Source organism: Daktulosphaira vitifoliae, unplaced genomic scaffold (genome assembly GCF_025091365.1).
Source record: "Daktulosphaira vitifoliae isolate Bord-2020 unplaced genomic scaffold, ASM2509136v1 Scaffold_4, whole genome shotgun sequence".
NCBI lineage: Eukaryota > Metazoa > Arthropoda > Insecta > Hemiptera > Phylloxeridae > Daktulosphaira > Daktulosphaira vitifoliae.
The window spans coordinates 42296152-42309052 of NW_026099575.1; the positions used below are offsets into that span (position 1 = coordinate 42296152).

Below are 12901 nucleotides of genomic sequence, written 5' to 3' on the forward strand. Positions count from 1 at the left end.
ATGAAAAATATGTCAAAAGATCACAAATCGTATCTAGTTGAAGACATTACCCTCAAAAATTGAAAAAAATTCCCTCATTCCCCGTAAACGGAGGAAACCTCCAAAAAAATTACAAATTTAAAAATCGCTTATTTTCGAAATTTTTTCAATTTTTTTTACTTAAAATTGTAATAACTTTTTTTAAAATTACCAAATCATTATAATTGTTTTTTATATAGATGCATGATATCATTACCTTTCATTTGGTATATTTTTTTTTATATATCTGACCCTTTACCTGCCCACAAGGGGGATTTCAAATGACAACTTTTTTACAAAAAATTAATTTTTTCAACTTGACTTTTGAAAATGTTCTGGAAAGTCTGACACTTTTATATATATCTTAAATTAAAGCTAATGAAATTTACTTTATTATGTAAAAAAAAATTTCGGACTTTATTTGATCTTCACCACGGTGAAAATGGCTACCTAATGCTATTTTTGTGTGAAAATTTTCGATTTTGTATTTTCCAATTTCAACTTTATTATGCTATAACTTTTTGAAAAATGTATGGATCAATACAATTTTTTCATAAGAAGTAGTATTTATAAATATTATTCGACTTACTTTTTTTTTAAATCAGACCATTTCTCTATATACAGGGGGCTTCAAAATATATTGTAAATACTTTTTTTTAATAATATTAAAACTTACAAGTGATAGAAAAAGTCTAATTGCTCATTGGAAAACATCGCGAAAAGTTGATTTAGAATAGTATATTTTTGTTTCTGATTAAAGTACCTTGTAGTACAGTGTATAAAACTTATAACTATAAAAATATTTAACTTACAAAAAAAGTTTCGTACAAAAGTTCTTTAAAAGACAATTATAAACAAAAAAATTATCTTATATTTTTTCATTTAAACAAATATTTTTCGAGTTACATAACAATTAATATGAGTACTAAAATTTATATTCCATTTTTTCATTTTACGGTTACTTTTTATCATGTTATACTTACAATAGACACAATGTTATAAATGCCTATGTGTGTATGTGTGATTTTATTTATTTATTGTATCATAGAAGTGTAGTGTATATTAATATACAAGCGATAGAGTAGATAATTGATTTGACGCTATATTGTTTAAACCCAACTAAACGCTAAATTGTACATTCCCAAACAACAATCATATTATGTCAATTGCCATCGGAAGTTTCTTTTTCTTTGCCTTAATCCCAACTACTTGGGGTCGGCCACCCTTATCCTAAGATTCCACTTGACACGATCTCCCACATCTTCTACGCTCACATCAGCTGTCCTCAAATCGCATTCAATAGCATCCCTCTATCTCTTTTTTGGTCTTCCTCTATCTCTTCTTCCTTCAAAATTCATTTCTATAACTGGTCTTACAGCTTCCGATTCTACTCTCCTCATAACATGACTTAACAATCTAAGTCTATTTTCTGTCATCTTATCCACGATTAACGCAACACCTATACTTCCTCTTATATGCTCGTTCCTTATCCTATCTTCTCTAGTCACTCCACTCATCCAACTAAGCATTCTCATCTCTGCTACACTTATTCTCTGCTCTACTTTCTTATCAACCGCCCAACACTATAAACCATACATCATAGCTGGCCTCACAATTTCATACTGAATTTAAAAACTATAATTAGTATTTATTCATATATTATATTTTAAAATCAAAGAACTACTAATCAGGATATAATTAAAGAAATAAGAGTTCATGTTGCTTTTAAAATATTTCNACAGGATATAATTAAAGAAATAAGAGTAATGTTGCTTTTGGAATAATCCACCAATTTTTCTAAATGAAACACTATCTACAGATTTACATCGAAGCGTTTCTTATGATAGTGATTTTAATCACTGTCAGATATCATCTATACTTGTCTCATCTATGCCTCGTCCATACTGTGCCTCGACCCAACTGTGCTACCGTTATTTTTATACCTATAACTAGCGGTATTATATTAAAAGTCGCACCCCCACGAACCACAACTGAATGTAATTTATCATTTATATTTCTCATGTATATATATTTATATGTCATGGTATTTATACTTTTGTTTGTAAGTAACTACATATTAAATCAATGGTACATATTAGGGAATTCATAGGGTTTTTTAACTAACAGAACGTGTCATAATATAACACATCCAAGAGAATGTTTACCCCTATTATATTATACCTGAATTTATCTGATCAGATCAAACAAAACTTAAAAGAAAATATTCTTAAAATTTCTGGTTTTAAATTTGAAAGGTTTTGTTATTTCACCATATAAACCAAAAATATTAAAAATAAACATCAGTTTTTTATTAGTTATTTTAATCGTTTGTATTCTTTCGCGTGCGTTATAAAAAAGCAAACATACTGTGAAACTCAACGAATTAAATAATGGATACTCTTAAAAGAGGAAAAAGTAATATTAATTATATGTTTATTTACTGTTATTTACTTACTATTATTTACTGTTCAGTTTTCACAATGATATTATGCGAATTGGATAAATCTTATTCAATACATTTTTTTTTTATTTGAGTAAACATTGAACTTATTCTTTTTTTGGCTTTAATATCATAAATAGTATTTAATTTTATATTTCTTTTTCAGAGATGGTTTTGAAATATTTTTGTAAAGCTATTACCTTTGTAACAAAGAAAAAAAGTAATAAATATTAAAATTATACTAATAATTTAAAAATCATGATTCATAAAAAATGTTTAAAAGAAATTTCAGTTTATATATACTCTGTATATATATTTTTTTTTATCAACTATTACATATTTTTAAATATAGTTTTAAAACGTTTTAGTTTATTAAACATTGTCAAAGTAATGAAATGGCTTACGGATCTAAATAATTTTGTTTAGTGAACTATAAAAGAGAAATACTTTACGCAGTGAAAACTTTTTTTCTAAAATACTGTTACATAAAATTTTTATATTAAAATATTTAATGTATTTTAAGATAGATAATCCCTAAAATTATATTTAATAATGTAATCTAATTTTGTTTTAAAATGTAAAAAATCAACTATAATTGCTGTTATAAAATAACAGATACTTAGTTACTTTTCAAAATAATAATTAAAAATAATTATAAAATATTTAGTTAAAAATTTTATGTTTTAAACTTTGGTATCATGTGCTTAGGCAGTCATTCTAATGTTGAAATGTATGAAGATTCTCTCATTCGTAGTATTGATCAACTGGCCAATTTCACACAATATCATTCAGATAATTCATCAAAATCAAAAGTCCCAGAAAATATTGCTACTTTAGTAATGGATGGAGAATGTGGTAACCTAAAATGCTTTCCGTCTTTATTTCAAAATAATGATACAAATAATAATCACAGTAATCCAATTAACCAAAGTTTTACATTCTGTTTAAAAAAATCAGGTTAACTATCTTGCATAATTTTGAGGCTATTTGTTTGTATTATTACATAATAACATTTTACTTTTTTTTATTTAATGGTTAGTAATTATTAATTAGTATGAGTGAAGTAATAATATAAAACTAAATATAAAAAAAAAACACATCATAATAAAATTAATACCTTCTCAGCTTCACATTAAAGCTAAAACAGTATCTTATGCGCTTATCACAGTTAAAATGTGAGCAAACGGCCTCATATTCATATTAGTTCAGGACCGCGAAAACACAAGGGCCTCAAATATGAATGTCCTATCCATGTTTATAAGATCTATGGTCATAGCGTACCCTCCATAAAATTATATGTTCTACTTATTTTTTTTAAAAATACTTTTAAGGAGAAAAAAATTTATGATAAATCTCTCAAAAAATTTGTTTAAATTTCGTCTATGAGTTTATTGAGGGAAATTGTGCAGATATTGAAAATAGCATAATAAGAAGAGAAATAAAGTAAAATGTCAGAATTTTCAAAAGCCTAGAACTGGGAAAAATAAATTACTATAACCTATGCATTGATTTTACAATCAATAGTTTGAATAAACAATTTGTTGATCATAATATCAATAGTAATCATTTCGAGTCGTTCTTGAATCCCTCATGTAAAAATATAAAAAATTCGTAAGGCCTTTGTTAGATCAGCATAACCATGTTGGCGAGAACGCTTTGTCTTGTTACGTCGGTTTATCTGAACACGTTTCGAATGGGAAATCCCGTCATTTTAACACAAGCATTGATTTAATAAATAATAATACCGAATTAAAATATTAAAATGATATTTTAGGAAATAATAGTATTTTGAATGAGCAAATAGATTCAGTAAAACAGTATCAGCTGAAAGAAAATGAAAAGTTCGACAACAGCAAAACTGTAAGTAAAACTTCAATACATAAAAAAATAAATATACAGTGTCTTTAAGAACTCTTGAATAATTTATAGATGTTGAAAGAAACTCCTAATAGTGTTTAGGTGCCTTCTACGATGAAGACTTTAACAGCAAACATATATAATGGCGACAATAAAATATTAAAACGGAATACTGTCAAATCGTATTAAATGACAGAAGAACATATGCCTAGTTTTTCTTTTTATCTTGCCACCAGTCTGTAAGTTAATATTGAAATGTTTCTAGTGAGTTATCCTTCATTTTTTTTCATTTTTCAGCTAAAAACTTTAAAACTATTAAAATCATCCAAAAAAATCCACAAATAGAGTTAACAGCGATGGTAAAAAATTCAATCAGAAATCTATTTCAGAAGACAGAAGAAAGCATTTCTACTTTTTTTTTTATCCCACCACCACCCTATATCGGAATATTGAAATGTTGATTTTTCAATAGGCTCAACTAGATATAAAAACGTTAAAATCCAAGAAAACCTATGCAATGTCACATATGTAATATAAAAAAAGTATATATTTGTGTTACCTAAAACTAAAAACCAATTGTCTGTACTAAAAAAATGCATGTACAAAGAAGGCTCACAACTTTCTTGACTTGATAGATATTTTTTTTAGTTACAATTTTGTTACCTATAGGTGTAACTTTATTTTTTACACTTTTTAAAAAAGTGTAGATATAATCATAAAAGTTGGCAATAACAAAGTTTTTACTCATTATGTAGCAAAAAAAAAGTATAATGGAACAGTAATATGAAAATACATTCTTCTCATTGTGAGTGTCCTATGCGACTTAAAAAAGTCATATGTTTATACACCGCATTTATATAATAATAATAATTTGAGTATTTACTATTTACTAATTATTTTGCATATGTGCATTTTTTTATAACAAATTTTAATTATTTATTACTTATGGTTTTATTATTATAAATAAATAATTTAAATATTTGTTAATTTTCTTTTACAAATAATTATATCATAATACATTTATACATAATACATTTATAAATATAAATTATATAATATAATTTTAAAACACCATTTATTTTTTTCTAAAATTTTTTATTTTAAATCTTTTATAAACAAAGTTTTTCTTAAGTAATTTTTTTATCCTGCATTTTTTTTTTTTTTTTATGTATCTAGTATTACATATACAGTTGATAATTACAATCTATAATAAATAGCAATATTTACAGACAGAGATCAATTATACTTACTTAATGTCACATTACCTGACAGTGATTGAAATCACTATCATAAAAACGATTCGATACAAATATGTAGATAGTGTTTAATTTTTATAAGGAATTGTTGAATTATTCCAAAAGCAGCATAAACTCCTATTTCCTTAATTATATCCTGATTACAAGTTTTATGATTTATAAGCATAACACATGAATAATAATTATTATAATAATTAAATTTAGTATGAAATTGATAATGAAGAATTTAGTGTTGTAATTTTTCCGGAAAAATTATAAAAATTTTTAAAGTTGTTTAACACAGAGCAATTCTCTTAATATTGGCTATTCTACTTCTCTTAAAATAATAATTATACTAAGAAAATTCTTTTTGGTATTTTTGAATTTTATATATTTCTTGATTTACTAATTATTAAATTTTTATTAATTCATCCTTTATACTTTATAAGGGTGTCACTTTATTTTATAATGGCAAAATACATATTTAACTAGATTATAAAATAAAAATTAACTGGCATGAAAGAGTTGGGGGAACCTCAATAAGGCACTATAAAAAACCATGGAATTTGTAATTATACAAAAATAAAGATGATAAGTGGGGTGTGTGTATTGTGTATATGATTTGTCATACAGTAGAAAATAGAAAAGAAATAGTAATAATAGCAATTATACTATAGCGATTATACTATTATAGCAACCTACTAGATTGAAATATATTAAAATCTCTAATATCATGAATTATGATATAGTTCAGTACATGTTAAATTCAAATTTATACAATTTTTTGTTTAAAAATCAACGACCAAATTAATTAGTTAAAAGATAACAGAAGTCAATGAAACTACCATAACAGCATTGATGTTGATTAAATAATATCATATTTACTGTTATTTGGAAATTAAATTCAAAAATAGTAACACGATTTATTAAAAATGTTATTTTTCATCATATTCGCCATATATTTTAGTTTAACATGAAATATTATCTAACTTGTGTAATTTTTAACTATAGTTCAAATTATGTATACTGAAGTTTACTTAAAACAAGTAATATTTTAAAACTTCACGCGTATTTAGGTGTGTTAGTAGGTAATAATTAGCTGTTAGTATGATAATTTAAATAGTTATCAAAATTAAAAAATCATATTTTATGTAAATTTGTAATGATAAATAAATTGTATATTATGAATACAATTTTAAGTGATTGTGTTTAAAAATCTCAAAATTTAATACAATTATCTAAATATCTTAATATCATAAAAATAGTAAAATATAAGTTGTTATGCGATACCCGTATTGAAATACTGATGTTTATTATCAAGTATATATTAGCTTGTTATTAAATTCGCGAAGATTATTTTTGTATATTCTATTACTATTACCTTGAAAACAATTATTTTGTTTAATTGATTTTATTGTTAACAATATTAAAAGAATGAAGAGGAATAGTTTATTTGGTTGGTTAGCAAGATATTTGACGTGCTATATTTCAAAGAAAAAGAAGTGGTCTCTTAGCTCAATCTTGTCCAGGTAATTATTAAATTAAATTTAGCATATGACGATTGTTTAATATATATTTATAGGTAGCTAATTGGTTTTTTATGACATCGATATTAGCAAGTAAATAGCATTGTTATCACTATCAATGGTAGCAAGGCACATTGTTATGAGCTTATAAATACACTAACTGACAATACAGAAAGTATACCTATTGATAATCATAATTGATAATAAACAATCCGTGAATGTGACTGCAATGTCATAAAAATCCAATTAGCTATCTATTTTTATAATCCCTTGAGTATTATACATGTATATTAACTCAAAAATTTAAAACTTTAAATGTTTATATCTAATAAACTAATAAAGTTATATTAAAAATTCAAATGTCATTTACTATTGAATTCAAAATCCAAACGTTTTATTATATTCAAAGTATGTGTTCCCATTTAAAAAACAAAGTTGACACCCTAATAAGGCATAAGGGATGAACATAAAATGTTTTAAATGGTTAATAGTTAAAGAATAATGTGCAACTAAAGAAAACCAAAAAAAAATGTTTAAATTATATTTATTCTGCAAATAAATAAGTCGGTTATGATAAAAAAATTACCCTGAATACCTAAAGCATTTATATAAAAAAATTATTTTGGTACTTTCATTTTTCAAAAAGCTTTAAGTACTAAAAAAAAAAATACATAACAATAGAAGGTGATATTTTACACGAAATTAAAATTATTTGTTCAACTACGGAAGTTATTTGAACAAAGAAATTAAGTCATCAGGACAATGTTTTTTTTAACTTATAGTACGTAACAAAAGCATTTATTTAAGATATATTATATCTTTTAAAAAAAATTGAAAAAAAAAATTATTTTTGATTATCAATATTGCTGTGTTCGGGGTAGTAAATATAATAATAATGACAACAATAATAACAATAATAATAAGTAGTAAACCAATAGCGTTTTTTATTAGTCACTACAACAATAATCTTAATTATACAATAATTAAATAAAGTTATCTTTTGTTCCTCATAAAAGGTCAACGTGACAGATCGAAAAATGTTGTCCAGCACCGAGCGACCGGTTCTCACCGCCCGTCGGTCACCGCAAATAGCGCGACCTGTCGGACGTGAAGAGGAAGCGCCGCGATCGCCATCCGGTGGTAACACCGGAAATGAGTAGCGACCGTGACAATATGTTAAAAATAATTCGTGCAAAATGTCATTTTTAATCTTTTTTTTGGTCTTTTGGTTGATTTTTATGAAAGTTCATAATAAAATAATGTTGAAAATTTCACCATTATTTTATTTTAGCTGAACTTTCCAGTTTAAAATCCACATTATAAAACGGAAAATTGTATAATTACTATTTGCAGTAAATTTATGAGTAAAGCTCAATATTATGTTAAAATCACTATTTTTTTACATTTTTATCATAATAAATAAATCATATAAATAAAGTCTTAGTAATCATTTCTATGTAACTCTTGGCGTTAAAAATATTCTAAAATTGAAATATTCCGAACTTAATTAAATTTAATGATTTACTTTCATTAGTAAAAACGAGAGCACAGTGAGTTTGAGTCACAATATGGACGTAGGATAGTTGGAATAAATATTGATGATATCTGACTGTGATTTTAATTATTAACAGAAGAAACGCTTCAATATTAATCTATAGATAGTGTTCAATTCTAAGAAATTGGTGCATAATTAAAAAAGCAACATCAACTCCTATTTCCTTAATTATTTCCTGATTAGTAGTTCTTAGATTTAAAAATATAATTTATGAATAATATTTTTTGTAGCAATTAAATATAGTATGAAATTATTATAGATTGGTAGTAACACACACAAATAAAGTTATAAAATTAATTAATTACAAAAGTAAAATTATTTAATTTTGTAGTTAAACCTATTATCACATCAAACCTAAATCGAAAATAAATACTTTAAAAACATTTGAAATGAGTGATCTTAATTGTCTATATGGAGACATTTTGTTAATTTACTTTTAATTTGATAAAAAGGAAATATTTTTCAATTTTTGAGAATAATATCTTTAACTAGATACTAGTTGTGATCATTTGATGTTTCGTTAAAAAAAATTGAGAGTTAAGAAAAATTAATGACACACAAAAAAAATTCACGTAGTAAAATAATTTTAATGAGATTATTAAGATATTCCTTCGCTCAGGGAAGACTATCCTCACGGGGTCCTTGATATTTATTAGATTTATTTAATCTAAACGAGATAAAAATCAAATGAATTTTGAATTTTTTATCACCTCAAATGGAATTAATTCGATGGCGCGAGTTTCGAACTTCGTACCCCTGAGATACTGTAGTGTTACTGACACAAGTACCGTACATCGCCTTTATTGAAAGCTAAAAGAACAATTTAAGCTAATTCAAAAATTCAAAGTCGTTTTTTTAACTCGGAGGTGGCAAAATATTAAAAAAAATACATTCAATTCTGCAACTTAGCTAATCGAAAACACGACCATTTGTTTCCTTTCTAAAATTATTTCCGATGAAATAGATTCCTCTTTTTACTCTCGAAGTTAAGTTTCCGTGTTCCTGCTCAACATACTCGATGAACTCCTCCTCTTTTTATTCCTTTCTTAACTTCAAATTATTTTCTATATTCCATTATTTTACGTTTAATGCGCATTGTACATTGTACTTCTGATTTCAATCACTCTTCGTACATTTTGCATTTTTGACGTCATTTAGTCAATTTGTAATATTAATTGTTAATATTTACTTGGGTCAACACCCGTTTTATGTACAAGATAAATAAATAAATAAAATAAATGTAAATATATATTCAATGTAAGTTAGATTTATGAAAATCGATGGCAAACCCTTATAAGATATAGTAATATATACTATATATATATCCAGTGGCGGATCCACGGGGGGGGTTTTCGGGTCCGGACCCCCCACATGGGAATAATGTTTTTACATTTCATGCTAAAATTCTAGATGACTCAAGCTAAAAAAAATTTTTTCTTCCAAATTCAATTTATTTCATAATAAAAATAATTGTTAGTATTGTAATTCAAAATTTCGAGTGATTATAAAATATTTTTTTGAAAAATCGATAGATGATGAAGGATGTAACATGTTTTTTCAAGCACTCTTAAATTTTCGAGGTTTTTCGAAAAATTTTCTGAGAATTTCCTCTTCAGTTATATTAATGTGATGGTGGATGTTCAAAGACGCAAGGCCGTTGAGACGCTCCTGTACCATCGTGTTTCTAAGATAATCCTTAATCCGTCGTAAAGTCGAAAATGAGCGTTCTGGAGTTGCTGTTGTCACAGGTAACACTGCCAAAATTCGCAACATTTTGTTGACGTTTTTAAAAGTTTCATTATTCATGATCTGAAAAAATTGCTTCTGCTTAAATTTTTGATAGAAATATTTATTTACGTTATTCTGTTTAAAACCTCAAAGAAATCTCTTTTTTTTATTGGGAGATACTTACTGATAATGCATCAAGTGCATTTTCGATGTTCTGATTGTGGATTCGTTGTCTCCACATTTTGACTTCTGAAATGAAATTACTCTCGGAACAATCCAATACTTCTTCGTAAAATTGGTAAAGGCTGGCGCATTTTTTTTCATCATATTCTTGCTTGAGAAATAGCTGTCCGAAACTTTGAAAAACTATTTTGTGTTTTTGGAATCGACTTTCGAGATGACAAATGTAAGTATCAAGAAATGGAATGTAGAATGCGAGTTTGTAGTAATCTTCAACTGTTTGCGTTTCAATGTTGCAACGATATTTCTGTCGTTCACATCGACGAGGCGTTTTCATTTCAATTTCGTATTCAGAACAAATTTCAGAAACTTTTTCATAAATAATGTGGAAGTATGAATTTACGTTTTCCCGCTTTTCCTTGAAATCATTCAAAGCATCATCAGCCAATTTGGTTGCTTCTCCTAGATCTTGATTCTTTAACTGCAATTCTCGACTTAATGGTAAAACGAGGGAATTGATCGACTCCATTATTTGGCAGGAAATTTGAAATTCGACTGTGAAAATTGCCGTCAGAAGTTGAGATGCTAAGCTTGAAGTCTCTCGATCCCTCCACGTTTTTATTTCTTCTAACGCTTCAATAACAGCTGGTTGAAGTTCGACGTACGTTGATACAGCTTCATGAGATTGAGCCCATCTTGTAGGACAGATAGACTTCAATTTTTCTCTCCTTTGCTCACTTTTCTTCGTCATTTTGGCAATTTCGTTCTTTAAAATGCTTTGTCTCTTGGGCCAGTGAAAAAATGCTTGAATTGATCCGACAGTCCCCAACGCGTTTTTAATACCAGATACTTCGCAAGCTGCATTAATAGTTAAACTGAAGCTATGTGCAGCACAATGCACATAAATTGCAAGAGGAAAAAAAGATCTCAAATAAGCCTGCGCCCCGTGAAATTCACCACTCATTGCTGGAGCTCCGTCATATCCTTGGCCATACATAAATGAGCAATCCACGCCGATGTCGATCAGGTAATTTTTGATAGACTTTGCTAAAGCTTGTCCAGAAACGTCAGTTACTGGAACGAATCCAAGAAAATCCTCGCAGATATTAGGTTCAGAATCTAAGTATCGTACGCAAATAGAAAATTGCTCTATACTGGAAATATCAGTCGATTCATCAGCCAAAACTGAAAATCCTTTTGATTGATTTATTTTATCAACGATCTTTTTTCTGATCACTTCATGGCAAGTTTCAATAATTTCATTCTGAATGGTTTTGCTAAGATATGTTGCATTTTTTGGAGTGGACAGAAGGTTTTTTTTGAGCAGTTCGTCACCTTCAGCTCGATATCGTAGAAGTGCACGAAAGTTTCCTTCATTCAAATATTGTCCGGTAGTTTTTTTACTCATATCAGATTCGTTGTACAAACATCCGTCGTCTCTATGGCCACGAAGTGCAATGCCTTGACGTCCACACAAAATTATAGCGCTAACTATGGGTTTCAGTCTCTCATGATTTTCTTCTTTCGTTTTTAAAATTTGCTTGTTAAGTTGTTCATCGATAGATTTAGTTTTACCAAACTCGATATCACGTAAATTTTCAATACCAACAACGGATTTTTTATGGTAATCAAGGTTTTCGTGGTTTCGAAAAGTTTCTTTTGCGTGTTTCCATGTATTAAACGGCTTTTTGATAAGTTTTCCCAGACTTACATCGCCTATTCCACCGGTTTTCGTGCTAAAAGCTATGCAATACTTACAGTATGCACCATTTTCTTTAGCAGAATATGCCAGCCAATAAAATTCCTCTAGCCATTTTCTTTGAAACGATAAATTTTTTGCGGTCGATTTCGGAAACAAAAAATCAGCTGGTGGTACCCACGAATCATTTACGATGTTAAGAATTTCATTTGCATTTTTTTTACTTAAAAGTTTAGTTGAGGCTGAAGCTATGTCGTTTTTGAATGAAGGTGAATTTTTAATTTGGATTGACGTATTTTTTGTGGCTGATTGTTCGACAGTCTCTTGTGGATTTTCCTCAAGGTTCGACTTCTCTGTCTTTTCAATCTAAAAAAATATGTAAGAAACCCAGAATTTTTAGTTTATTTTTATTTTTATTCATTTTGAAAGTTATATTGTGTATTTTGAAATTAAAAATGATGTTTTGAAGAGGTAAAAAACGTAATAAGTCAACCACGTAGAGTGATACATTTCCTTAATCCAGCTATGCATGTTAAGTTATTATAAAAATATGTACAAGTTGAAAAGATTAGGAACGTAAACACTTGTTGACACAGAATGCTTGTTCACAGTAAAATATCTTGTGCAAAAAAATTTACATTTCAAGTAATTTTTTTTTTTTTT

The 12901-nt window shown here is 27.2% G+C and overlaps 2 protein-coding genes across 2 annotated transcripts; one reads left to right on the forward strand and one right to left on the reverse strand.

Moving 5' to 3' along the window:
• Window positions 1–1762: 1762 nt before the first annotated feature.
• LOC126905667 (uncharacterized) lies at window positions 1763–5315 on the forward strand. The gene is made up of 5 exons (XM_050685603.1): window positions 1763–2678; window positions 3167–3313; window positions 4233–4318; window positions 4388–4554; window positions 4613–5315. Exons 1-4 carry the CDS (start codon window positions 2627–2629, stop codon window positions 4415–4417), a joined length of 315 nt encoding a protein of 104 aa, XP_050541560.1. The 5' UTR covers window positions 1763–2626; the 3' UTR covers window positions 4418–4554; window positions 4613–5315.
• A 4650-nt stretch (window positions 5316–9965) lies between these two features.
• Window positions 9966–12769, reverse strand: LOC126905078 (52 kDa repressor of the inhibitor of the protein kinase-like). Its single transcript, XM_050684472.1, has 3 exons — window positions 12719–12769; window positions 10544–12604; window positions 9966–10440 (listed from the first exon to the last, which is right to left on the reverse strand). The coding sequence occupies exons 1-3, from the start codon at window positions 12767–12769 to the stop codon at window positions 10189–10191; spliced, it is 2364 nt and encodes a 787-aa protein (XP_050540429.1). The 3' UTR covers window positions 9966–10188.
• Between the last annotated feature and the right edge of the window lie 132 nt (window positions 12770–12901).

What these genes read in the sequence shown, in the direction of transcription:
- LOC126905667 (XM_050685603.1), top strand. Translation starts at nt 2,627, where the DNA reads ATGGTTTTGAAATATTTTTGTAAAGCTATTACCTTTGTAACAAAGAAA. An exon ending in AGTAATGGATGGAGAATGTG is followed by an intron (nt 3,314 to 4,232) that starts GTAACCTAAAAT and finishes ATGATATTTTAG; the next exon opens with GAAATAATAGTATTTTGAAT. An exon ending in AGTTCGACAACAGCAAAACT is followed by an intron (nt 4,319 to 4,387) that starts GTAAGTAAAACT and finishes AATAATTTATAG; the next exon opens with ATGTTGAAAGAAACTCCTAA.
- LOC126905078 (XM_050684472.1), bottom strand. Translation starts at nt 12,769, where the DNA reads ATGCATAGCTGGATTAAGGAAATGTATCACTCTACGTGGTTGACTTAT. An exon ending in CTACGTGGTTGACTTATTAC is followed by an intron (nt 12,605 to 12,718) that starts GTTTTTTACCTC and finishes ATATTTTTTTAG; the next exon opens with ATTGAAAAGACAGAGAAGTC. An exon ending in ATGCACTTGATGCATTATCA is followed by an intron (nt 10,441 to 10,543) that starts GTAAGTATCTCC and finishes CAATTTTTTCAG; the next exon opens with ATCATGAATAATGAAACTTT.